The sequence below is a fragment of the Haemaphysalis longicornis genome, unplaced genomic scaffold (assembly GCF_048455015.1).
Source record: "Haemaphysalis longicornis isolate Haplotype H1 unplaced genomic scaffold, Haemaphysalis longicornis Haplotype H1 scaffold_4, whole genome shotgun sequence".
In the NCBI taxonomy this organism is placed as follows: domain Eukaryota; kingdom Metazoa; phylum Arthropoda; class Arachnida; order Ixodida; family Ixodidae; genus Haemaphysalis; species Haemaphysalis longicornis.
Window position 1 is genome coordinate 12,349,633 of NW_027526361.1, and position 26,111 is coordinate 12,375,743.

Sequence of the window (26,111 nt, forward strand, 5' to 3'; positions counted from 1 at the left end):
CGACGAGGCCAAGGCACCGCCGCCGCTGCTGCACCGAAGGAGGAGCCCAGGGCATGCTGGGTGTACGAGGGGGCTCTATCCCTTTTATACCCCATGGGCAGTCTCCTCAAGAAACGTGTCTGCTCGCCGCCGATGGCAGGTGTGAAGCAGAAGCGCACCCGGGACAAATAGACACGCAGACCCCGCATCAGTTCCAGCCGAATAACTAGCTGCCGATTGCTAACCAGCCACCATGGTTAACGAACTCATGGTTTCAAGGTTGATACAACAAGGCAACACACAACCTAAAACGGACGGAGGGTCTACGCATCTATAAGGCAAACCTGGTGAGGGCAGCTGAGAAAAAGCATGGGAAATAAACCGGACGTTTGTGCCGAGTTACAAAGCATTTATTGTCTCCAACATGTACGAAGCACGCGGTGTTGCGATAGTTAAGCTGTGTCGTTTCGTCTGTACGTATGACTAGCAGCAGCGCATTTCCGTGAGCCGAGGCCAGGAACATTCGCAACCACGAGTAGTCATAGTAATATTCAATGACTGAAGAATACGTGTCTTGCGTATCTCGTTATAAGGGAACCGTTAAACCTAAATTGCCCAATGGCAGATTACCTTCGAAATTATCAGGATCATCAGTAAGCAACGTTTTATCCACCGCGCATTTTCTGGCACCGAAAAGGAAAACTCACGCCACCAAACCGTGAAGGAGTGGGTTATGGGATGCCACTGTAGCGCGCATGCATCGTAACTGAACAGCTACCTGGTTGTGTACTTGCGCACGTAGCGCACTTGCTGTGTGCACCTATGCAGCTGAAACTGGGCACATTCTTGGCGTTGCATTTTAAGCGAAGCATATCACTGCGGTTGCATACCCAGGAGACGCCTGTTAACGTCCATCTGACCTTCAAGCTCAGCCAAAGTCAAGCAAGCGCCTCCTGAGGTTTTGCGGTGCCGGCTACGATGGAAGCGTCTCGTGGCCTTGCTACAGCAACGCTTCCTGTTTGTAGGCCCAGAGAAATACCTCGAAAAGCACTTTGCAAGGGACGAATTCGGAACTGCATGCAATTGAAACTTCGCTTCACTTCGATTCCTACCCATGTGTAGGATCCACCATTTTTTTTTTTTGGCGACCTTTCCCAAAGAGAGGAAGTAAACATTCGACCTCAGCACCTTTCGGCCATGGAGAGCAGCAGCCCGCTCATGTCTGCCGTGTTTGCCGCGACCACCGCAAAGTGCCAAGACACCAGGCACAACCATGTCACCGCTTCCGCGGCCGCAGCGAAAGGCGGCCGCTTGCGCCACCTGAAATGAACAGATTAGAATAGGAGGTCTTCAAACGGCCCCTGCATATCTCTTCCGGCTGCGGGAAGCGCGGGTACAACTTCCCGAGCCGAAGGCATTCCTCGAACTGATGATACCTGCATGCCAGTCCGACGCATTACGCTTCAATTCGGCTGACGAACAGGCTTGTAAGCATCGCCTAATCCTAAAACAAGTTCCACTAGTCACAAGTCGTAATGCGGTGAAACGCATGGTCAGTGTTGCTCTTTCTGGCGCTTTCGGCGTTTTCTGCGCTATTAAAGAACCTTTGCTACTGATACTGGCCTAATTCATATTCACATCCAGGTGTTCTGCTGATGGTAGGTCAAGTTATTTTTACTCTTTAGTCCCTTTCAAATGAAGATATGTGCAAACAACAAAAGATCTGTGGTAACAAGTCAGGACGTGTAAAATGATTCTGGGTATTCGTTATCTGACGCTCCTTAGAGTCATCCATTCCTTCCGCCTCCCTCCTGTACCAGTGAGCCCATAATTCCTAGGGAGGGGGGACGGCCTCCTCTCAACCCCTCTCCTCCTTTGCCAACGAGTGCTTAATTAATAAATAGCACGCCTATTGTACGCATAAACGCCGTGGACTACAACTCCCTCTTATCTGACACTTATTTCAACGTACCACTTTTGGATGCCACAAGTAAACGCACAGGACAAGGAAGGGGTTGCTCTTAAGTCGGTAATACAAATTAGTCCGAGTGAATCAATCCCAATCACGTGAACGTCTGACGGTAGCAGTACTACGGGCAATCATACGCGTTGTCGATTTCGTGCGTCAGACGTGACGCGCCATCGTATGTTCTTGGCCGCGCTCTTCGTCGTCACGACCGGCGGCTTCCGAGAGGGCGGCGTTTTTTTCCGAGCGGAAACGAAGCGAGTCCAACCGCGACGGCCCGTAAAACCCCGAAGCGGCTTCGTGTCAGGACTGGGCCCGTGATAGCCTATTATCGTGTTGATTTTTTGTTGTCGCCTTCTCTGGTTACCGATATCCCGGGGCTGTGGGACGCGCCGCAGTGAACGCTCCGACCTTGCATTTGTTTACTGTTTGTCGGCTATTCCGGACTCTGTGGCCGCCTGGACCTTCGCCTCCCGGCTGTGTCTGAACGAGATGTTTTCACTGCCCGTTCAGAGAAAACCGGCCCACAGAAGCGAGAAAAAGTGCAATAACGCTTCACACTTGCTTGTTGTGAGCCTCACGGATAGATCCAGGCTATAGTTTACGATGAGTTTTCTAACGGGTCAAAATTGGGTATTACTTTCTCAATTTCTCAATGGCATAAAAATAACGTGTTTTGTTAGTACAGGTAGGCACCCGTCCCTCGGAGGAAGGCCAGAAGGGAGCAATGGTGGGGTCCCCCGAGACACCCCAGGAGGTCGGGGGCTCTCAAGGAATGAAAGCCTGGACCTACAAAGCGCCGACTTCTTGCTGGTTCTAGTGAAGAGCTCGTATATAATGCATTGCGGGAGACGTTCGTCTTTGTGATGCGCGATCGGCCCGCATGAACGCTGTGCGCGTGCGTGCAATCTTCTGGGTTTTTTGCGTACTAGACGAAAGCCTTCAACCGTCCAATAAGTCAGAACGAAAATGGAGATGCCTTTGAAGCGTAGGAAAGGAAAGAGAAAATCGCATACTTTCGTTATAGTCAACGCGCGGAAAAGCGACCTGGCGGCACCAGACGAATGAGTGAATTGTTTTATATCTCTCTGTCTGTCTTCACTAGAATGCCGACTAGAGGGTGGACGCAGGATTAAAAGGCATAAAATGTTGCTTAGTCCTAGCTGAGAATGAAATCATGTGGAAAATAAAAAGGAATGCGAATGCTCCGGAGGTGCTAAATTAGTTGTTAGCTTTGCTCCCGCACAAACGCAACATGAAAACAAGCGGCGGATTAGGAATTTTGACATGAATACAAGCACTGCCTGACGCATGAGGCAGAAGATGGGCAAATAACCTCACCGTAGCTGTTCTCCACTTCGCCTCAACTTCAACCTCACCGTTGAGTTTGGAATCGCATTTGCCAAACTGGCCTTAACAGTGGTCGAATGCCCCGGACCATCACGCCGGGCCGAGTTCTCTAAAGCGACGGCCGTAATTTTAGAGAATTCGGCCACATTTCCCCTCCCTCAACCACACCTCAGACTCGATGTCACCCATGAGCGTCGGCAGGGGGGCGCACAGAGGACACTTGCCCCCCCCTCCAAGGCCCCAACAGCACAACTGCCCTCTTCCCCCACCCTTTGCCTCTCCCACCGTAATGCAACTGGTTTGCCCCCCTCAAGACAAAATCTCGCTGACGCTCATGATGCCACCTCGATCACGAGGTATGCCATTGTCGCCGCCAGGCTAAAGCCACCACGTCCCCGTAACAGAGCATGGCTCAATAAAGCTTACTCTCTCTCTCTCTCTCTCTCTCTCTCTCTCTCTCTCTCTCTCTCTCTCTCTCTCTCTCTCTCTCTCTCTCTCTCTCTCTCTCTCTCTCTCTCTCTCTCTCTCTCTCTCTCTCTCTCTCTCTCGGGCATTCAAGTCTTCTTACGTACTTCGAAGGCGAAAGCCTAGCGCTTATTAACGACTACTGCTACATCGTGTTTGCGTCTCTTTCTTCGTTTTCGTTTATTCGTCTGTCCACGTGAATTACCCTGACTCGAAGACTGGCCGCAATTCACGCCGTAGCTCCCCCCCTTGTTAGAGCTGTCCTCCGCGCGCACCTGTTCTGCGCACGTGCCGTCACGTTCACCTGCCACGGGGCAGACTGGTTCTTGTTCTATTCTGCCAGGGAGCCGAGTTAGCGCCCCTGGCTGCTGCGCCGGCTACCCAGCTTCAAATTCCACATGAACCCAAGTGTGTTTTTATTCATTGATTTTCTCTTTGCCGCGGCGGTCCCATTGGTACCATTCGTGTTGACGAGGACGACAACTACGACCCGCCGCGGTGGCTCAGTGGCTAAGGCGTTGCGCTGCTGAGCACGAGGTCGCGGGTTCGATTCCCGGCCGCGGCGGCCGCTTTTCTGATGGAGGCGAAAAGCAAAAACGCCCGTGTGTACGAGATTTCGGCGCACGATAAAGATCCCCAGGTGGTCAAAATTAATCCGGAGCCCTCCACTACGGCACGCCTCATCGCCTGCGTTGCGTCGGCGCGTTAAACCCCACAATCAATCAACTACGGTCACTTTTCGCGTTTGGTGAGGCACGTAAGGCTCATAAAAAACAGGCGCATTCTGGCATTAGGTGCTGACGTTTACACGGGTCATTGAGATGTGAGCTGCTCAACATATTACCAGGGAAGCTCAGGAAAGAGCCTCTAGATGCCTCTTCCTAAGTGCGCTAGAGGTGAGAATGGTTAGGGAATTCTTTAACCGGACAATGCTTTTTCCCAGAGGAAAATCAAAGCGGTAAAAAGCTTGCGATTTATTTGCAAGTTTAAAACCGCAATTTCTACCCCAGCGAAATGTATGTTTCATACTTTCTTTAGCCCCCCCCCCCCCCCCTTTTTTTTTCCCCTGTTATTTCGGTTGTCACTTACCAAAACATTACCCGTTATGCTTGTTTTACGATTTACGTGACATTGAAGCCGCACATATCGTACTCCAAATGCAGTATCGTGGGCAAAGATTACGAGCCACGTGACGCATGTTTACCAGCCGTTCATTTGTTTGATTTTGCGATGTACAATAACAACTACGAGGATGTGGGAAAATACACACGCGGAAAAGTGAGGGCGCTAACTCCTCGAACTCCTCGTCTTTTGTCGCAGTACGGGCGTGCAACTTTCCGACCTCACGATATCATCAGAGTGAGGACCCAAAAGACGAGTAACGAGGAGACTTCGAGCGCCGCGCGGTGGGGTCGGCCGTATGCGCACACTGACCCCGCAGCGCTTTCACTCCTTCCCTCGCGCCTGGAAGCACTTCGAAAGTTATGGTTGTCGCCAGCACAGAGCGACGCTGCATGGTTTTCTCTCCGCAGCAGATTGCGATTTACTTTGAAGTGGCCGTCCGATGCGTGTGTTGCCGCGAATGATAGGAAGCGCGGCGGTACTGCTTGTGCGGAGTCACTCAAGCCCACAAACAATGCCCAGACCATGAACACCAAAAAATAACAGTGATATTCGATGCGGTAGCGTACGAATAGCTCTGCTCATGCTTGCGCAACCACGAGCACATGAACGGACGCCCCTACACGAAAGGCAATAACATAAAAGCGAACGCGTGCGACGACGTCGACATCTGGGAGGGACGGCCGGCTACAACAGCTGACGCTGCCAGTCTTGTATTCACACCTCGTCACACGATGAGACCGTGATGTGGGTGTGGCGTGATGCGGGTGTGATTGTTGAATACCATGTCTGCGCGGCGCAACTGATATCACCAGAGCGAAGAGTTCGTCTACGTGGTGGGATGGATGAGTAGCATTCCGGTCTTCCCACTTGTCTGTGGAAATACTGGGCTGTGAAGGACCAGCGACGGTGATCATGTGACCTTCAATATGACGGTGTCATTTCATGCGGATCATGTCATCTTCAATGCGATGGTGTCATTTCATGCGGACATGGACGACGGATTGTCGGCGCAGGTGTGTCTGACTATAACCGCTGACGCGGCAGAATAATTTTCGTGTGGGGTCCGGCTCTGAGTCAACACCTTAGAACTGAGAGGAAAGCCTCCGCATCACCTCTTCTGTGTTCTTGTTAAAATACTGGCACGTTTAACTATTATTTTCTGACTTTTATTATGGTTACCTACCAAATAGCTGAGAGCGCATCGGTAGTGACGCAGTCGGGAGTATTTATACGAGAGAGTTATATAAATTCACTGCGGAAAGGAAGCGGTAACCCTCCCTGTATACATGCAATAATTAATCCCTGGTAAGGATTGCACATCAGGGCATTCATGTTCAGCGAGCTTATGCTATCGAAATAGAGGAGGAAATAGGTTCAAGCTTACCCTGGATGGCGGCCCATCCTTCGTCTTCGTCCTCTTCGTTTCAGCCCTCATACACAAAGTTGCCAGCAATTAAGCATCCTCATTAGACAAGGCTGTTGGGCAAGTTGGTGCATTATTATCGAAAATTATAGAGCGCGACTTAGATAAAGACGCAAGGAAGAACGACACAATACAACAGAACAACGCCACAAGGAGCGCTTGTCCCGTCGTTCTTCCTTGTGTCATTGTCTAAGTCGCGCTATATTTTTCGATAATAATTAGGTATCCCTTTGTATAAAAAGGCTGTGGAGACTTTTTTTCTAGATAATTAACCCTATAGGCCAGTTCCTTCACTTGGTTACGAAAGGGCCAGCTTTTAATCTCTGGGCCACTTAGCATTGTTCCCATTTGGCTTACCCAAAGGGCTGATGATTCCGCCCGCGCTCAAGGTATCTTGAATATCTCCTTCAAGCTTTGATCCAAGCCAATCTCTTGCTGATTCTGTAAAATTTTATTCTCTCTCTCTGATGGCGCAGTAAAGTGACACCACGCGGCCCCAGTAACTCTATTGAATGCACATTCCTTTCAAAACACACGCACATTCATCGTTAAGTACAGAATCGGCAAAATTCAGCCCCTTTGAAACCACAGACTGTTGTACCAACAGGAATTTTATCAAATGTAACACTACACCAATTCCAAATAACCGCACTGACATAAAACTGCTGAACATCCGCTGCGAGTGCTCGTTTTATCAGCAAATCTTCCGAACTGATACATTGCGCAGGCACTCAATGGAGACCTGCAGTGTTGTGTTAATTCCTGCATTTCTCTTGGGTACAAATGGGATATTTGGCCTGCGCGATGTTCTCCGAGAAAGCACTTCGCAAGCCACGTCGTATTAATGAGAATCTAGAACATAATTTTGCACCTATACGTAACCCGGGGCGGTAACGTCGCTATCAAAAAATGCTTGTAGCGGCCCCTTCTTTTCTTAATTGTGTCCTGTTCTCATTACAGGCTAATCCGTAGACCACTCCCCTCCTGCTATTGTTATTGGTCTTATTAATTCCGGTGGAGAGGATAATTGCGGCGGCCGCAGTATAGAATTTCCTGAGTACCATCGGTCTTGACGGGAATTTCTTCGACGCTCCCACAACAGCCCACGAGGGCCGTTTTGTCTTGACAAGCAAGTCCAACCACCGCCGTTGCGATCCCAGTTGGAAAACATATTCTGCAGTAGTTTCTAACGGCGCTCCCTGCGACAGACAGACGGGACTGGGCAAGGAGGGGCAAGTGGGGGTTTTAATTTCGCCGCCCATAACGGTGCTCCCGGGTGGGCGTCTGGCCGCTCGTTAATGGCCGTCCTTGGCCGTGACCTTCTCTGCTGGAAAGTGCATGATCCGGCTGACCTGGAAACTTTGCCCTCCCCCCGCCCGAGGGCCTCGGTCGACCCAGGGAGCGACGACCTAGCGCGAACTGGTTTCCGGAAGATCCCCTCGTCTCCAGCTGCCCGCCGCTCCGGCAGCGGCTAGTGAACCAGCGACTCAGCTGCCGCCGAGAGCGGCCGACTTGCGGCCACACGCCTCAGTATGGCCCGGCACCAACCGGCAGAGCGCCTGGGGGCCTCTTGGCTCGTCGCCGCCCTCTTCCTCCTCCTCCTGGACACCCGGGCTCAAGCCCAGGACACGTCCGCCATACTCTCGGGTGAGCCCTCCGTGAAAGTCTCGGTCTCGCGTGTGCAAACGTTGGCTCAGGTTGGTTGTTCAGCGCTGTTTCGGGACTAAAAAGCGGAATTCAAGCCCTCCCGTTACCTAGTGCGGAACGACCTGTTAGGAGCTGCCTGTATCTCAAACTGTCAGAACGAGTTATGCGTATGCTTTTTGCTTTTTTGCCCTAATTTGCTTTTTTTGACTGTCGCACCCCGAGGTAGCTATTCACTGTTATGTTTTGCTAGCTATAGTGTTGCATAGCGTGCATACAGGGTCTTACAAGCAGCAAAATTGTTTTTGTTGTTCTGGAATTATAAAGATAAATTTTGGCTCGCAGTACTGACGGACAACTCAGGAGCAGAAAATCTAAGCAGCTACGAAGGATATACATTAATCGTTTCATAACGTACTGGCAGAGGGGTGTGCTAGTTTCGACAGCACATGGGAAAGACTTTCCACTCCACCCTTGATGTGCCGGCCAGTGTGCACACGATGCCGTTGGGACATCACAAAGCACGCTTCATGCGTTACCTAACGTTGATAAAACAATGGCGCATTTTACAAGCTGCACATTAAACGTACTTGCGCAAAGCATTTAACACTATGGCTTGTCTGATCTCATTCATGCTGCTTGAACAGTGTACAGTATTTTCGTCTGCAAGCAACGATGCGTCAGTGGGTAAGAATGCAGTGCGTGTCTCGATCCACAGGCATCTTAGGGTCTTTGACGTCCACGACCAAGGCGCGTGGATGCCCCGGCGAGTGCGTGCACGCCATCACGGCTCTCCTGTGCGACCATGTGGTCGACGAGATCCAGTGCGGGGCCAGCTACCTCCGCTGCTGCGTGCCCAAGGACCTGAGCCTCGGCGGTACCGCCGTCGAGACGTCGGCGCCCCTGGCCGAAGAAGAGGCGCTCCCTGCCGCCACCACCCCAGCGACCGCGCCTGTCGAAGACGCCAACGTGACGGTGGCGACTCCGACTGCAGAGACTCCCCGGCCTCCCGAGCCCAGCGCCCTTCCATCCGCCACGTCGCCGCGCGACGTCTGTCCCGGCGTGTGCGTGGGCAAGGGGCTCTCCCAGTACTGCCACCGCGTCCTGCCGGCTCCGTCATGCGGTCCCGACGCCGTGTGCTGCACCTCGGCGGACGGCCCACCGGAGGCTGAGCCGCAGCAGCAGCAGCAGCCGGTCGACGGCCCGCCGCAGCAGCCCGCGCGCGACCAGGAGCTGCCCGAGTGCCCCGGGTCGTGCGTGTCGCCCCTGCTGAGCATCCTGTGCGACCACGTGTCCACGGCCCACTCGTGTCCCACGGGCGGCTCCTGCTGCATCAGTGCGGCGGCGGCGACCACGACCGAGCCTCCCGCGGTGGCCTGCGACGGCCGCTGCCTGCCGCCCTTCCTGAGCGGCGTGTGCCAGAAGCCCGCGCAGCTCGTCCTGCGCACCACCACGTGCCCCAGCGGGAGCATCTGCTGCTCGCCGGCGCCCTTCTTCGGAGGCGGGGGCCACCCCTCGCAGCAGAGGCCCTTCGGCGCCATCATACCGCGCCCCTACAGGCCGCAGGACAACGCGGTGATCCCCGTCGACCAGGCCATGATGGACCACCAGCTGGCCCTGCAGGAGAGCCACAGGCGGCCTCAGCACGAGCAGCAGCTGAGGCCGCTGAGGGACCAGGGTGCCGTCCACCCCGTCAAGCAGAACGTGGGCCCACCCAGGCGACTCAGGCCTTCGCAGCATCACCCGCCTGGATTCCTACAGCGCCCCGGTACGTGCGCTTGCTGATTCGTGCACTACACACGCGAAGAGGCGCTACCATATGAGAGCGAAAAAGTCAGTGTCTCACTCCCCTGCAGTCTACCAAACACATCGGAAACTCGCAATCTACGCCCTTTTTTTTTTACTTCACCGATTTCTGTTGTCTTCATGTGGTTGTGTTGCCTCTATATTTCATTAGAGTAACATTTTCTGACCTTACAATGTGTCGTCACATTCAAGCATTACAGCGGTTGCACGATGAGGCGCAGAGACGTACCGTGGTTGAGTAACCCCAAAGTAGCTGTTTTAGCAATTAGTTTCGCCAAATAACAACTTGGGAAAATTTGAATGATACCAAGAAAACAGAAGCCTTTTTTATTTGTGTTCTTCAATTCACTTAGTTTAGTTTCGATTTCTGGGGTCAGGTCATCCGCAATTCGCCAGAAAAAATTACTCTGACCGGGTGATGCTAATGACGATGTATATCATGAACACCATCATCATCTTTCTGTGCATGCGCAACAGGAGGAATGGTCTGGTTAGCGAGAGAATGAATCAATAGGCGCATAGTTTATCCGCTTTGGGTCACGCTTACTTTAATTTTATGTTTGTTGTGGAATTCATGAAGTATTCTCGATGTCTTCTCGAAATCCTGGTGTGAAAAGAGGTGCGGAAGAAGCGTTCCACATCGGCATAGAACGGGCAAAGTAAAACACGTCAAACATTTGCTCAGAATAAAATGTAAGAGCCACAAGCAACCACAAGAGCAACATGCCGTTGAGGCGTGCCAGTAGACAGCTGATGCAGCCACATGAACCTTCGAACACGCAGAGCCTCTATTTTGCAGGTCGTTTTGCCTCCGCGGTCGTTCTAGGTCTCTTCACTCATTTTATCGCAATCCCACCGATAAGCTGCCTGAGCCAGAAATGCAACTGCTGGTTGTCTTTCGCTATCGCCTTGTCGGCTTTGTTTTCAGAGTATCGCTCCAGCCTAGCACAAACTGTTAAGGGAATGGTTTAGACAGTCACTGTATAACGGCTCTGAGGTCGCAGCTGCAGGATTCCAGCGTTAGTAAAACGTGTTGCAGACCGCTTAAGAATTCTGGAAACCATTCTTCAAACGATTAGTGTGATTCGGGATCCTGAGTGAAGTAATGCGACTTACTTAATTGTGATAAGTTTCAAAATGTGGTTTCGTAAGCTTATTACTTAATAATAGTTACTTAAAGCAATTACACTTGATAGAGCTACACAGCTGTACGGCCCATACTCCCCCTCTAGAAATCCCGTGTATTAGAAAAAAGTGAGCGGGAACGAATTCCTCTAAGAACTGCGGACCATAAGGCGAAAAAAACGTCGCTGTAGCAGGGTATTTTCAGCGTTAAGACGCGCTTCGGTGTGTTTTAAAGGCGTTTTAGACTAAAACTCAGGCTGCAGGTGTTTTCTGGGCGATGCTGCTTCCCCACAAGCATCGCCATTTTGGCTACGCTCATCTATATTCACGGGGTGCAGCGATTCTGGTGCACTATCAAAATATCTATCGTCGAATTCCACTGCAGTGTGGGGAAATGAACAGTTATTCTGGTTTGTGCCAAACATTTTCAGGAAATGTTACGTTGGATAAATCACAGTTACCTTGCAAATTAATAGTTGGCAGGTGCACACTCACGCCAAAATGCTCACCGTGTTTATCAGAGGGAAGCTTTTTATGCCTTACTGATGGCGTCGTTCGTCGCACTAATGGGTTTTACGAAAGGGTAATGGTGATATACAAAGGTACATGAAGCGCCTAAAGAGAAGAACGCTTCCCGTGGACGGAATCGAACCTGGGTCCTTGGCGTTTATGAAGCCGACGTCTATCTGATAACGCCATTCCGACGCGGTTGAACCAGTTTCGATATTGTGCTTCGACTTTGACTCAGGGTGCAGGGAAAAAAGCTTCGAGTTTTAGCCATATTTCTCTCAGAAAGGGGCCTTGTTTTTTTTAAGGAGGTCTGCATTCAGTGCTGAGGAATACCTACTCGCGCATCACTTCATATCAGAGGGATTAGACTACAAACGAGAAATGTATGACATTTAATTGCAACGCAGCTTTTATTTCTAGAAGAGCAATATAATCAATCATCATACAATATTGTTGACCGCGGCGACGAAGTTGTTTCTGATACTATGCAAACTTCAAGCCGCGCACAGCCGTCCCTACGACTATTTTTGTTTGGCTTTGCGCTTATTTATATTACTAACGTCCCTGGTGGTGCACGTAAAAAATGTAATAGCTGCAAATTTCCTCGTGACGCGCTCCGATAAACTGGAACATGTCACGCAATTTTTGCTCGAGGTACTGAAGATACGATCAATTCGCGTTAATTTCCATAAAGGCAGTCATACTCGACAGGAGCGTCGATCCCTTGGCATATTTCAGCTTTTTTTTAAATTTGCTCACTGGCTTGATTTTCAATGAATAATCATTTTAGATCCAGCAAGAAGCATGTTGGCCGAGAAGCTTCTGGCAAAGCGTGTACAATTTCCCCATCTTGCGCCCTTCCTTCGGTGTCCGTAAGTTAATCTCGGGAATGCGAGCCCCTCAGAGGTTGCGCGACGGGATGGCACAGTCAAACGACAAAGTCAAAGTCACGTTTATTTCAACGTAATGGTTATGCCAAGGACACTGGAGGGAAAATCCATCTTGGGCTTGACGGGGCTCGCGCACTCTGCCACAGGGCCACGACCGCCCAGTCCCAGCAGCATGGACTTCCAAGCGGGCGGGCAGCAGCCTCCACGCGGTCTGGTCAGCGACGAGCCCAGCCGGCCCCTGCAGCATCCGGAAGAAAGGCCGGCGGAATCGCAGGCTCCGCACCCACAGGATCCTCACCCGCAGGCTCCGCACCCGCAGGCTCCGCACCAGCAGGCTCCGCACCCGCAGGCTCCGCACCCGCAGGCTCCGCACCAGCAGGCTCCGCACCCGCAGGCTCCGCACCCTCAGGCTCCGCACCCGCAGGCTCCGCTATGCCCGGGCAACTGCATCTCGAGCTACCTGCGGTTCGCCTGCTTCGGCGAGCACGCCATCCACCCGGGACTGCGCTGCCCGCAGGAAGGCGTCGTGTGCTGCGCGAACGTGGCGCAAGTGCAGAGGATGGCCCAGGAGGCGGCGGCCGCCGCCAACCAGCAGCCGAGGCCCACCACGCCTGCGCCCCACACGCTACCGCCGGTGCCTGAGCAGCCGGACGCGACACCCCCGGAACCCCCTGCTCCTTCCGAGAGCCCGCCGAAGCAGCGACGTCCCAAGCCCCCTACGAGGGACGCGCTCGTGTCCAACGACCTGCCGCAGGAGACACCAGCTTCCACGGAGGCCGCGCCTGCGAGCACGACGAGTGAGTATGCCGTCCTCACTTCTGTCGTCAGTTAATGGCGCTCGGTCGCTCAAAAGCGCACTTGTGGACTCAGGAGAAGATATGGATATGACAGGATTGCGGGAAAGCTACGGGCCAAGTGGCCAAGGTTTCCCCATCGTTCAAGACATTTTTGAAACGCCAGGGTGCGCACAGTATAAAACATTCGAGGCAAACTAAGGCCAAATCCGAGCAGTTTTCGGGGAAGTTTTCAGGAATAGGCGTATTTCACCCGCTTCAAATCCTGCGTGTGGATAACACGATCGAACGCGGGTCGTATGAGCACACAGCAATTATGTTTGAAAACAGCGATTAAGATTACATGATAATGTATTTTTTGTACAAGCATGGAATGGAGTGTTCCGAATTTTAAATGCATAGATGTCAATTACATCCTGTGCCTATTTCTCAATCAAATAAACAAAAAATCGCAATAATCTATTTATGTCAACAAAGCCGTCGTCCGTAAATTATCGTCCCTTCATTGCGAAGGCAAGGTACATAGGAAAATTCCTAGAAAAATAGTACGAGGTGACTTCATTTTTTTAGACAATTTTCAACGACGTCGCAGCCGCTCCGGTTTTGTGTGTGTGTGTGTGTGTGTGACATCTGTCCCACCTTTGCAAACTAGAAGAAAATAAGTTAGAAGTGAGAAATTAGCCCGCGATTTCATCTTGGTTGCCGAAAGAATGCGTTGCCTAAGTCGCGCTGCAAAGAAACTCGGCGGAATTCGGGCGCGGACAGGATGCAAAGAGCAAGCACGCCGGGGAGGAAGCATTCCCGGATCTTCAACCGGCATTTTGTGAATGGGAACTGAGTGCATCGTACCAGGGGGGACCTACATAGCGCGCACGATTTTGCATATTAAACATCCGCCTCGACGAAGAACGCGTGCGTGACCTAGACATAGTGGCCCGCTTCCGCTGAAGGCGGCGTTAGTAAAAGAGACCGTCCAGTTGAATGAATAATTTCGGTCGCTCCATATACTTACCAGCCCCACTTCCCTTTTTGGGGCACATTTTCGCACCGTACGATTCTTGTAATGAATCTCTCTCTCTCTCTCTCTCTCTCTCTCTCTCTCTCTCTCTGTTAAGAATGGTAAATTCATCTCAACTCCACAGGTTGGTTCAATTTCTTAAAGCGAAGCTTTCTCAGTTTCACTTGTGGCGGTGTCGGAATTAATGCACTGCAGGAAAGCCAACTTTACTGCAGGAAAAACAATTTTACTGCAGAAAATCCAATTTTGTTCAATGGGTTTTTACGAAGGGCACATCAATCACACACCGCGTAAACAAATGGGATGTCTTTACATGCATAACGGGTTCCATTGTGGTAGACGAATGCCGTTTAGCGTCACACGGTTGAGCGATGATGATGGTGACAAATACATTCCGTAACAGGCACACAGGTGGCACGTTGATCACGTACTACGCTTAACCAATGGAACTTCAATGAAAACGATGAGCTAACCGAATCAGCACATTCAGATGGCTTAACCACAAACTAATAGATGAAGATTCATAACATCACATTCGCTTAGCTCAGCGTTCTCGCAGATTTCGACTTTGTCTGATCCGATTGTGGACTTCGCGTTTGTATTGGAGAAAGGTTCGCGTTTCAGCCATCTTTCTTCCAGAAAGGGGCTTTAGATTTTTTGTACTAGAATGCATGGAATTTCGCGACGCCAGAATAAATAGCTTCCCTGGGCAAAGACCGTTCCAGGCTTTGGTCTGTATTCGAACGCATGCATGTCAACGTTCCTATACTTGAGGTCATCCAAGAAAATGGGGCAATGAAACGGGGACATTCCAACTTTAGGCGCCGGACTCGCAACAATGGGTGGCTCAACAAATGTCCTGTAGAAACACGCATTCGGGAGCTTAAGAGCCGGAGGGTCCATCAAAGAGTTACTAATTAGTCTCCTGTAATTGTTATGTCACTGTGACCAGTGAGACGTATATCACGATGGCGAGAAACCCGACGCGGTGGCTCAGTGGCTATGGCGTTGTGCTGCTGAGCACGAGGTGGCGGGTTTGATTCCCGGCCTCGGCGGCCGCTTTTCTGATGGAGCCAAAAAGCAAAAATGTCCGTGTGTACGAGATTTCGGCGCACGTTAAAGATTCCCACGTGGTCGAAATTAACCCGGAGCCCTCCACTACGGCGCGCCTCATCACCTAAGCTGCATCGGCGCGTTAAACCTTACAATCAATCAATCAACGATGGCGAGAACACTGAAGGCAAACTTGCACTATGTTTTATCATCTTTGGCAAAATTTAGGACTCTATCTAAGCTGGTTACATTTTTTTTAAGCATCGTTAATGTTCTACTGTACCTTTATTTTTATTTTTTACATTTTGTAGGTGAATAGAATAGAATAGAATAAAATAGAATAGAATAGAATAGAATAGAATCGTTAATTTGGTATTAGACGCCTGCGGAAAAAGCTGGGGAAAATCAGTTTGACGGAGCCGCAGGCCTCTACGTTGGCAGGTTTAAAACATTAGCCCATCAGCGCATTAAAATATTCATTCAACCCTGAATCCTGCCCTCGCCAGCGTTATTTGCTAATTCCGTTCAGGTGAGAACAGCGCAGACAGCATAAAAGGACGCCTGTGTTTTAGTGAAAAGGGTGCCGGAAAGATATGGCTCATTATGTAGTGCATGAGATCAAGACGAGCCACTTGGGCAGCCATTCGGTCGTTGCTTGGAATAGAGTTTCATGCCAATGTATGAAACTTAAGGCTTCGGGTGCATGTTGTAGCGTCAACAGATACGTGCGGCGACGTGACTTCACTCACGACCTACCAAAAAGGGAGCCGCTTGCACGCGCGCATTCGTGTCGACGTGGCTATGCTAACACGATAATCTAGTCATAAAGAGCTAAAACACTCAAATATCATTTACGTTGTTGCATGATGCTGGGGGAGCGTGCGTCATGGAGGGTTTTTTTTTTTTTTTTGTTATTCCGGGCTCCGCAGCTCTCATTTCGAGAACAGTAGTTTACTGTCGTTATCGCTGTTGTTGTTGTGATCAATGACCAGGATATTATATTGCGCATTTCAGCTTGCTAACTAAATTACTGGGCTGGTTATTTGTGATATAACCCTGTAGGCAACGGGGCGAAGCTGGTGTGCACTGACGGCGAAAATTTCTGGAGTAGTAATTTTTTTTTTTTCGTGAGTGAAGCTTCAAAGTAAAGACAAATGGTAGCTCAATATTGACACGTATTGCGCTGACGGACACTTTTTTTATTTTTCCAACATTAAGTTAATAAGGAGGCGGGGGAAAAGTGTTACCGCGTTCAGCTTCTTGTTTTTAAGTACAAGAAGCTGTTCGACCGTAAATTGCGCTGGCCAGATGCGTAAGCCCCCCCATCATGCACGACAAAAATGGCTTTCTATTTTTGGGCTTTGGTCGACCTTTTAAACCGAAGGCGCGGCCGTCACTGGTGCTACTTATGCGAAAAAATTCCGGGCCATCTCCACTAACGGAAACCTGGGGAGGGGCGTAGCATGCAGTGTATTCTTGGCGCCTTGGCGTTTTTGCCAATGGAGATAAAACCGCTGGGGGTACAGGTATACAGCTTTGCTGTGAAAGTCTTTTGTATGTTGTATGAAGCACTAAGCTATCTAGCGCGAGGCGTAAAAGGTCGTCCCGGCGTTCTTTTAGTATGCATTACGTTCTAGAGCGAGGCGTAAACGAGTTTCCCGGTGTTTTAGTACCGTGACTACACGAGACCATGGTTACGACGACGCCTAGGAGACGCCATAAGGGGCTTCGCCCCTTTAACAAAGCAGCTAACCAGTGTCCCCCCCCCCCCCCCCTCTGGCTCGTCTCAGGGGCCCCCTCGGTGGCCAAGGGCCGTCGCCCTGCGCGCCCCTCCACGTGCGGCATCAAGGGGACCTCTGGCCCGGACCGGCGACGCGCAGCCCGCATCACGGGCGGCAAGGACTCGCTGCCCGGCGAGTGGTGCTGGCAGGTGAGCGGCTGCACGCCCGTGCGTGCAGAGCAGGAAATGCGGGCACGCGTCCGCGCGCGCGCATGTGCTAGGTAGAAAAGGGCAGAGCTGGCGTAGCTTGCAAAGGAAGACCTCGTTTTTACCAGCGTCGAGGGTATAATCAGTGTGGAATAATGCATTGGTGGTGCGGAAGCCGGAGGGCAATGATGTTTGATGGGTATCACAGATTTTTTGCGTGTGCCCCAGAGCACAACATCGCCGTGTCTGATGTCGCTAATTTTGGTGAATACGTAATTGCGAAATACGGATGCGTAGTGACAGCGAGAATTAAGGGAGAAAATTCAGCTTGACCCCTCCCTGTGAAGGTGGCGAAGTGAGAGCACGGAGGCAGGCCACACTACGAAGCGAGGTGAAAAATGTGTGTCAGCTACACGGGGCTATGTTTGCATGGAGATGGGGCAGCTCTTTTCGGTCTTTTTTAAATGCAATAATAGATCGACTATTTGATATATAGTTCGATGTTTTCTGCGGAATACCCGCATTTGTGAGGTAGCGCTATTGTTGTCTGTTCTTCGTGTGTACTATGTTAATTTTTTGTGGTCAGTTTTGATGGAAACGCTGCCGTAAAACGCGTCCATGCATTACCCGAGCGTTCCCTCCCGCGATCTCTTCATTAGTAATGAAATAGCGAGACAGGTCATTCAGTTTTAAATGTGCCGTGAATCCCACTGTCCGCACTGGCCACGCTACTCAGAGTGTTCTTTTAATCATAATACAAAAAATAGGGACCAGTAACCTTGCACACATCCGTGTTCCTGTTAAATTATTTGTCTTGGGAGTGGGTATTTCGCAAAGTAAACGCACCTAGTAGCTGCGCAGGAGTTTTGCATTGGGGAGCATCGTTATAGTCGCTTAATTGTTTTTCGCCTCGCCCAAACAATCTTACAGGGGCAATGTAATAGGAGACCGCTAAACCTCTCCATTTGCCCGACTTATTCCTTTTCATATATTCAAAAATTTTCGCATAAATTTGCTCCCTCAGCAACCTAGATTGGATATTTATGAAAGCAAATTGATTCATTGTGGGGTTTAACGCGCCGAAGCGTCACCTTGGCTGTGAGGCGCGCGGTAATGGAGGGCTCCTGATTGATGCTGACCGCCTGGGGATCTTTAAAGTGAATTGAAATCTCGAACAAACGGGCGTTTTCGCTTTTCGCCTTCATCTGAAAAGCGGCCACCGCGGCCGGGAATCGAACCCGCGTCCTTTGGCTCAGTAAGGCGACACGACGCCTTAGCCACTGAGCCACCACGGTGGGTTTAAAAGCAAATACATCGCAGGCATCAAACTTCTATCTTTAGTGCCAACACTGCAAAAAATACGTCGCCCTAGGAAGCAGTAAAACGACTCCGGTATGAAGCATACCACACCGGATGCCACGAGTACTGTACGCTACCCACCGCGGTGGCTCAGTGACTAAGGCGTTGTGCTGCTGAGCACGAGGATGCGGGTGCGATTCCCGGCCGCGGTGGCTACTTTTCTGATGGAGGCGAAAAGCAAAAACTCCCGTGTGTGCGAGATTTCGGCACACGTTAAAGATCCATTGGTGGTCAAAATTAATCAGGAGCCCTCCACTACGACGCGCCTCATCGCTGCAGCACTTACCATCGACTACTAGGAATGTATTTTGGGCTAAAGTCGATTGTCCCTGCAATCTCCTCTCGCAAGAATTATGAAAATCCGTTCACTATCACCGAAACTACGCGCGATATGAGAAATCGCGCATAATCGTTCCCTCTCAACTCGACCGCGGCCAACGCGACGAAAGCTGCGCGCTTTCTACCGGAGAGGGGGACGGCTCGCAGCCTTCTCTTCCGCGGCCTTCGATAAATCACAGGCCGGGGAGTTTTCTTCTTTTCTCCTCAACGTGGAGGAGTCTATTTCCTGTCTGGTGCCACAAAAAAGCAGGCATAGCTGCCTGCTCCCAAGCGCGCGCTCGAGCTGGTAGGGCGTTTTTGAAGAAATAAACGTTTCTTGTCGAGTGGTCTGGTTGAAAGGGAAGTATTGAGCCCATCACTCAAACTCCGCGCGCACTCAAAACACAAAAGAAACGGCAAAACTGTGCGTATAGGTTCAGGCATAGAAGAGGTTCGTACAGCGCCGACGATGACGGATCGTCACAGGAAATGCGAAAAAAGCCGCGAAGTTGATCAGTGACGGCCAATGGACAGCCATGGCCTCAATGACGTTGTTTAGGCCATGCCAGGGGTGCATAATGAGGAGAACTGAAGAGAGAGCGCTTGGTTTTTCCGCGTGTTTCACAGCGATGTGCGCGCTCGCCGCTTCACGTGCACGTGTAATATTTGGCTCAGGTATTCCTGGCAGTGTAAGCTAAACATCTCGCAGGTCCCTCAATCAACTGAGTATTGTACCATGAGCCAGAATGAACATTTCTTGGAAAGGTTTCTAGGCCCTTCTCGGTGAGTGCATTTGTTTACCACCTGCAGTGCAACGTGGTCAAGAAGTGTCGTTGAGTGCGTGCCTCGGCTTTCCCACGCCCGCAGGCGGCGCTGGTGAACTCGCAGAACCAGTACCTGTGCGGGGGCGCCCTGATCGGATCACTGTGGGTGCTCACCGCCGCGCACTGCGTCACCAGGTGCGTGCACGGTGTGGCGCGCCGTGTATGTGTGTGGTTGCCTGCTCAGTACTACATCGTGTGCGCGCTATTCGCGACTCAAAGTTCTTGCGCAACAACTGACTACCTATGTGCGGAAGGAATGGCTACCTGACTACTTATTCTTACTACCCATTTCAAAGTTTACGACTGCATTTTTTCCTGTCTGCCCTCATCACAATCGATTATTTAGTGTTTCTATTGGGAACAAATAATACGCCGATTATCAGTGATGAAGAAAAAGAAGTGGAGGAGGGGGGGGGGGGGGGCATTGGTGCCTGGCTCTCGCTTCAGCGTAGAGAATAAGACCACTCCCTGAACTCAGCAACACAATTCTTATAAAAGCTATACTATGTTAAATACAAGTCGGGGCATTGACGGGATGCGAGAAGAACACGAATAGCTCTAAAACACGCTCACTGCTTTACAAATACATTTCACACGAACGAGAGATAACACGTTCCCAGCTGAGTGCCGCGCGATGTTAAGAAGTTCTGCGGAATGTCCACACGTATATAAAGCGCGCCTCGTTATGTATATAGGGCAGGCCTACAGAACATACTGGCATGCTAGCTTCGCCCTGTGGCGCCGGGCACCTTCACCGCTGTGACGTCGTGTTAAGTGCGGCCGTAGGATGAGGGCCGACGCACTGGTCGTCTCGCGCAGCCTGGTTCGCAACGGCGAGCCGGTGTTCGTGCGCGTGGGAGACCACGACCTGGGCAGCGAGCGCGCGCATCCGGGGGCCCAGACCCGGCGCGTGGCCACCACCTACATCCACCACAACCACAACGGACAGAGCCTGGACAACGACATCGCGCTGCTCAAGCTGCAGGAGCCCGTGCAGCTCAACTCCCGCGTCTGCCCCGTCTGCCTGCCGGCCAGGGGCGCCGCGGCCACGCCCGGAAACCGCTGCACCGTCACCGGATACGGGTACCTCGGAGAAGGTGCGTATACGCGCCGCACGAAGTGGGCACCGTCTGGCCGGTTGGCCTTCTAACCCCTCATAACAGACCTGCCGCCTGTAAAGGGTGCACCACAGCATGGAGGGTACTGTGGTGGTGAAGCGCTCTGACCAGTGGTCGGAGCCACCCTCCAAACTGCTCGCGCCCGCTGTCCACGTGGACGAAAAAGTTGCCGTGGACGGGATGGAGGGGCCTTAGGAGGGACGACAGGCACAACTCGTTTTGGCGCCTTTTCCGGTCCGCGACACGCCAAAGACGACTTCGACGGTAGGCTCGTGCCCGGGCAGGCGCGCATTCCCACGCGTTCGGAGTGCAAAATGCAGCACGCTTGGGGTCCGATAGCTCCCCAAGATTACTGCGATACTTTTCTGCTCCGCAGCTAAACGCAAGATTATTTTACAACCGCTCATCTAGCTCCGATATGAAGCCAAAGATAAGCGGTTAGGAGTATGCTGTGTACGAGCCAGGACTAAGGTTTTAGTCGTTTTTCAGGGGTATAGGCGCTAACGAGGACATGAGTAGCAAGCATCGTTATTCTTTCGCAGGTTGGACAAGTCTTTGTTTCTCTACGAGTTGGAGCTGTGCTAAACCAACGTACCGACTCGTGTTGCGCTTCCAAGAACGCGTCAGCCACTGCGCTGCCCTGAAGGAAGTACCTCGAACTCAAATGCTGTCAAATTGATTCAAAGTAAAAACAGGTGTAGGGCTTTAAAAAAAACTGCTCAAATATTTTAGGCAATGCTGTGTCAAGCCAACGTGTTCAATTGTTAAAAACGAAATGCTGCAACCTCGTGTCTGCAGCATATAAAAGGACGTGGGCTGCACGCGTATGACCAGAACGCATGACGGCCAACCATGATGCAAAGAAGGTGGATCCAGTTACTAACCCTCGATTCTCGCTTTTGTTCTGGTTTCGGTAAGTCTGTCCACGGTAGGAGGGAGGGATTATTTTTATTGCGGTAGTGCGCCTTTTAGCATAAAGCCTACATTGCAAGTACTATTGTTATAAAATACGAACAACGGTGCGCGTGGCTTTTAATATATATATGGCCTGCATTCTAAGTGAGGGGCTGCGCCTGCGCAGTAAGAATAAGTTACCAAAGGGCTTTCTTAACCTTATGGCTGCTGTGCATACACGGCCCGTCGCCAGGGAGTGCAGCATGCGCTGAAAACCACGCGCACCGTTGTTCGTATTTCAATTTATCACGATAGTACACGTAAACTCCCGTTTCGCGGAGGAACGCGAGAAGGGAGTGGCGTTGGGGTCCGTATATCCACCGATGGAGGTCAGGTGGTCTGTCAGGATGGACGCCTGTGCCTCGAAGGCCTGTGCATTTTGTACATTCAGAGGCCTGTGCATCCTCGCCTCTTCCAACGAAGGGCACGTCCACAGCAGGTGTTCTGTATCAGCATCTTTGGCAGAAGCTGTGCAGAATAGGCAGTTCTCAGTGAACAGGGTATGATAGCGTGGGGGCCACTCCCGGGTAACAGCGGTAGAGAGGGCTACACCAACACGTAGTCTTCGAAGCAAGACCTCCTCCCAGTTAGTGAATCTATACTGGGGAGGTCCGTCCTACACGGTGGGTTGAGAGCACGCGTGGCGCGACGGAGATGTTCTTTCTGTTGGAGAAATTGTTCTGGGAACCGATTGTCAGTAATGGCAATGGTCGTGGAGCGAATGTTTGGTGGCAGGTACTATCCGCCGCAATGTGAGTTGGAAGCGTATTGCGCCGGACCCATGACGCAGGGGTACGTATCGAGTATCTGGTGAATGTCCCTCGAGAGAGACGAGTTGTTATTTACTCGACGTAAATCACGTATGGCCGCCGTGGCTGTAGTATGACCCGCCGCTGGAGAGCAACGGTCTAGACTGGTCGTTCTGAATTCCCGCCCACCGCTCGCCTTGTATTGTTCCTAAGGGTAACGGCCACCGTGTGGGCGGGTGGACAACGCAGGCGGCCCCATCGCCCTGCGCGTTCGTGAGGCCGTACTTCCCGTGGTCGGGGACCGCGAGTGCACGGCCAAGATCAACGCGGTGACCGAGAAGCAGTTCCTGATGCCCGCCAGCTCCTACTGCGCCGGAGGAGAGAAGGGCAACGACGCCTGCCAGGTGAGAAGGACGCCATTAGAACGCCCGAGCATGCACCGGGTGAGAAAACGGTAGCGACGCCCGCTACTTTAGCCGAAGTGGTCACGTGGGTGGCGTTGCGTGCGGTCATCCGGCTCACGATCTTCTTTTCAATCACGATTGCGTCTTCCGATTTGTCGCACTGCTGAGCAACTCATCAGTTTCGTTCGTGCGCCATGGAGGTCGCTCGTTTTCTGCCGCTATCGTTTTCACTTTCGGCCCGCCTAGCGTCGACTTCTTTCCGTTGCCGAGAGGACACTTATCAGGAGTGCATTTCGCTCTTAGCCTCATTGCTACTTTTGGCTTTATCTATGGCCAATCCCCCCAAGTGAGTACGCGTAAACGATATTCAAGGGCACCATCATCATCATCATCATCATCATTAGAGCATGTGGATAAAGTTGGTTTTGCCGCAACGCGTTTCGGCGCACGCCACCACCGACAGAGCAATGCAGCCAATGCAAGCTTTTCTTGAATAAAAGGCTTGTGTGATCTTCGCGGTTTGCTGGCATTCCTGTCAATGTTACTAGATCGGTGTCATATTGCGATAATTTTGACAACAACAATATGTGCATTTTTTTAAAAAATTGGCTGACTCACGTATTTAATTTTGGAATACGTGGCGGCTGTTTTTATACTTTGTGAGCCCAATAGTTGATAAGTTTGTGGAAAGCTTTGGTTCGTAAGCATCAACTTACATGGTGTTTTATCCCATCTGCATACAACGCCAATCGCTTACGTTAAACAAAGGGTGGATATTTATTTATTTATTTATTTATTTATTTATTTATTTATTTATTTATTTATTACAATACTCTCGGGGCCTCGAGGGCGTTGCAGAGAGGAGTGGGATACAAGTTTTAAATGCAGAGCATTTCTTAGCCTCGCCTGTTCCTGCGTCGGACGGTGTCAACAGTTCCGCGTCCGCAGCACGTGCGCCTCTCCTTCCCTCCTCTCTCTCAACAGCAGCTGGCGCGCGCATGCGTCGTAGTCAGCCCGTTCGCTCCGTCGCGGTCTCGGCGTAACAGGTGCGTGATAGCAGCGCGGTGGGGCGTGGAAGGGCGCGCGCTGCTTGCGCATGCGCGCTCTCCCCCCCGTACTGCTCACTGCGCGCGCTGCAAATATAGCGGCTAGCGGTCGCTCGTGTTTCAGTCACTGCGTTGCTCCTTCCTTCCTTGGTTGACGCTCGTGCCCACGTTTACTCGTGTCTGCTACTCCAGCATCACGGAAGAAGCGATGGAAGCAACACTGCCTTCAATCAGTACTGAGGCCCCAATGCTCTGCATTTACTCGTGTTCCCCTCGCGGGAAGGCGCGGGAATTTTTTTTAAAAAGAGTTTGATATGGCCGTCTTGAATAATGAAGCTACAGTGATGCTGGCGATCGAAGCGGGAAGGTGGTTCCATTCCGTCGCAGTTTTCGGTACAAATGAATTGAAGCACAAGTTTTTACGGCAGGATGGCACTTCGACCTTGAATTTGGGGTCAATGCGTGAGAAAACATATGAAGGAACTGCAAAAAGGTCGCACTTGATGTCAGGGTTAGTAAAGTAAATTTTGTGAAAAAGGCACAACCGGGCTATTTTTCTTCTTACTGAAAGGTCAGGAAGATTTAAATGCATCTTAGTTGAAGATACACTGGACGTTCTAGAGTAATTGCATACAATAAATCGGGCAGCACGGTTCTGAATGGAGAGAGAGAGAGAGAATAAACGTTTATTTAAATCAACAGGGGGGATTGTGCTGAAGCTTGAAGGAGGCGTCCTCAGTCCAGGATGCCTTGAGCGCGGGCAGCATCGACAGCCCTTTGAGCCAGCCGAAGCTGGTCGTCCAGGCTGGTGCTCGCCAAGGCGCTCTCCCAAAGCTCGACAGTGGAAAGTTGCAGGTTGGGAGGAATCAGTGGAGATTGGTCACATCCTCCGACCATATGGCGCAGCGTTCCGGGTTCTCCGCAAAATCGGCAAAGCGGGGAGTTCTGTCCGTCGAAAAGGTGAAGCCGGATAGGATGGGGGAATGTATTAGTCTGGAGAGCACGTAAATGACGTTCGTGCTCTCGGGGTAGAGATTTGTGTGGGGGAGCGAGTGTCTGACGCGACAGCCTGTAGTTCTGCGTGATCTCGGCGTAAGAGGTCAAGGGCTGCATGCGCTCGGGTTCGGCAACGCTGCTCTCGGCGCCCGCTCGGTGGGTCAATTCTCGACGGAGGTGGAAAGGAACAATAAATGCGGGTCCCAAATAGAAGAGGCATATTCTAGTTTTGATCTGACAAGGGTTTTGTACAACAGTAGTTTTAAAGAAAGAGGGGCGAGAGAAAAGTTACGGCTCAGGAAGCCAAGCATGCGGTTAGCATTGCTGGTTACGTAATCAACATGCGTTTGCCACGAGAGGTTATTACTTATATGAACACAAAGGTATTTGTACGTATTAACAGCGTCGAGAGAGCTATTTTTTAGTAGGTAAGGGTAGGGAATGCCGTTGTTGCGGTTAGGTGTAATTCTCATAGCTTTGCATTTACGCACATTCAGTGTCATTAACCAGTCATCACACAAGAGGAAACGCTGTTTGGGTCACCTTGAAGTACTGAGCAGTCATTAGGATTAGTTATTTCACGCTAAATCACACAATCATCTGCGAATAGTCGGATTGAGTGAAAATTTACAAAGTCGAGAATGGGCGGCGGCGGCGCATTTTCTGATGTAGGCGAGTAGCAAAAACGCCCGTGTGTTCGAGATTTCGGCGCACGTCCAAGATCCCCAGGTGGTCAAAATTAATCCGAAGGTGTAGCGCGCGTAAAACCCCATAATTTGAGCATAGATACCATAACCCAAGAATGTAAAGCGACCCGCCGCGGTGGCTCAGTGGCTAAGGCGTTGTACGTTGTACTGCTGAGCACGAGGACACGGGTTCGATTCCCGGCCGCGGCGGCCGCTTTTCTGATGTAGGCGAGTAGCAAAAACGCCCGTGTGTTCGAGATTTCGGCGCACGTCAAAGATCCCCAGGTGGTCAAAATTAATCCGGCGCCCTCCACTACGGCGCGCCTCATTGCCTGCGTTGCGTCGACGCGTTAAACCCTACAATCAATCAATCAAGAATGTAAAGCGACGCACTATTGCCGCTAAGCATGTTTTCTTCGTGTGATTTTTATTTCTTCATTTCCTAGCCCTCTGTCGGCCACGCACGCACCGTTATCTTAACGACCAGCGTCCGCTACTATCAGCCGTCTGCTTCCTCACTGTGGCGTACACGTTGTAAGAAGCGCTGTGTGTCGCGACAAAGACTAAAAGTACTAATGCATT

The 26,111-nt window shown here is 51.2% G+C and overlaps 2 protein-coding genes across 2 annotated transcripts in view; both read left to right on the plus strand.

The window, feature by feature from the left end:
- The first annotated feature begins 8,645 nt into the window (after nucleotides 1-8,645).
- LOC144179407 (uncharacterized) overlaps nucleotides 8,646-26,111 on the plus strand; it is a 36,047-nt gene continuing 18,581 nt past the window's right edge. Inside the window, exons 1-2 of the mRNA XM_077707753.1 lie at nucleotides 8,646-9,720; nucleotides 12,430-13,080. Of these exons, the coding sequence (XP_077563879.1) occupies nucleotides 8,646-9,720; nucleotides 12,430-13,080 (1,726 nt within the window). The remainder of the gene's footprint in view (nucleotides 9,721-12,429; nucleotides 13,081-26,111) is intronic.
- Nucleotides 16,015-22,855, plus strand: LOC144178560 (protein masquerade-like). The gene is made up of 5 exons (XM_077706501.1): nucleotides 16,015-16,027; nucleotides 16,939-17,078; nucleotides 19,620-19,711; nucleotides 20,396-20,673; nucleotides 22,647-22,855. The coding sequence occupies exons 1-5, from the start codon at nucleotides 16,015-16,017 to the stop codon at nucleotides 22,853-22,855; spliced, it is 732 nt and encodes a 243-aa protein (XP_077562627.1).

Bases quoted from the DNA above. Each gene is read 5' to 3' on its own strand.
- LOC144178560 (XM_077706501.1), top strand. The intron at 19,712-20,395 runs GTGCGTGCACGG...CGTCTCGCGCAG, and splicing joins GCCGCGCACTGCGTCACCAG to CCTGGTTCGCAACGGCGAGC. The intron at 20,674-22,646 runs GTGCGTATACGC...TGGACAACGCAG, and splicing joins ATACGGGTACCTCGGAGAAG to GCGGCCCCATCGCCCTGCGC.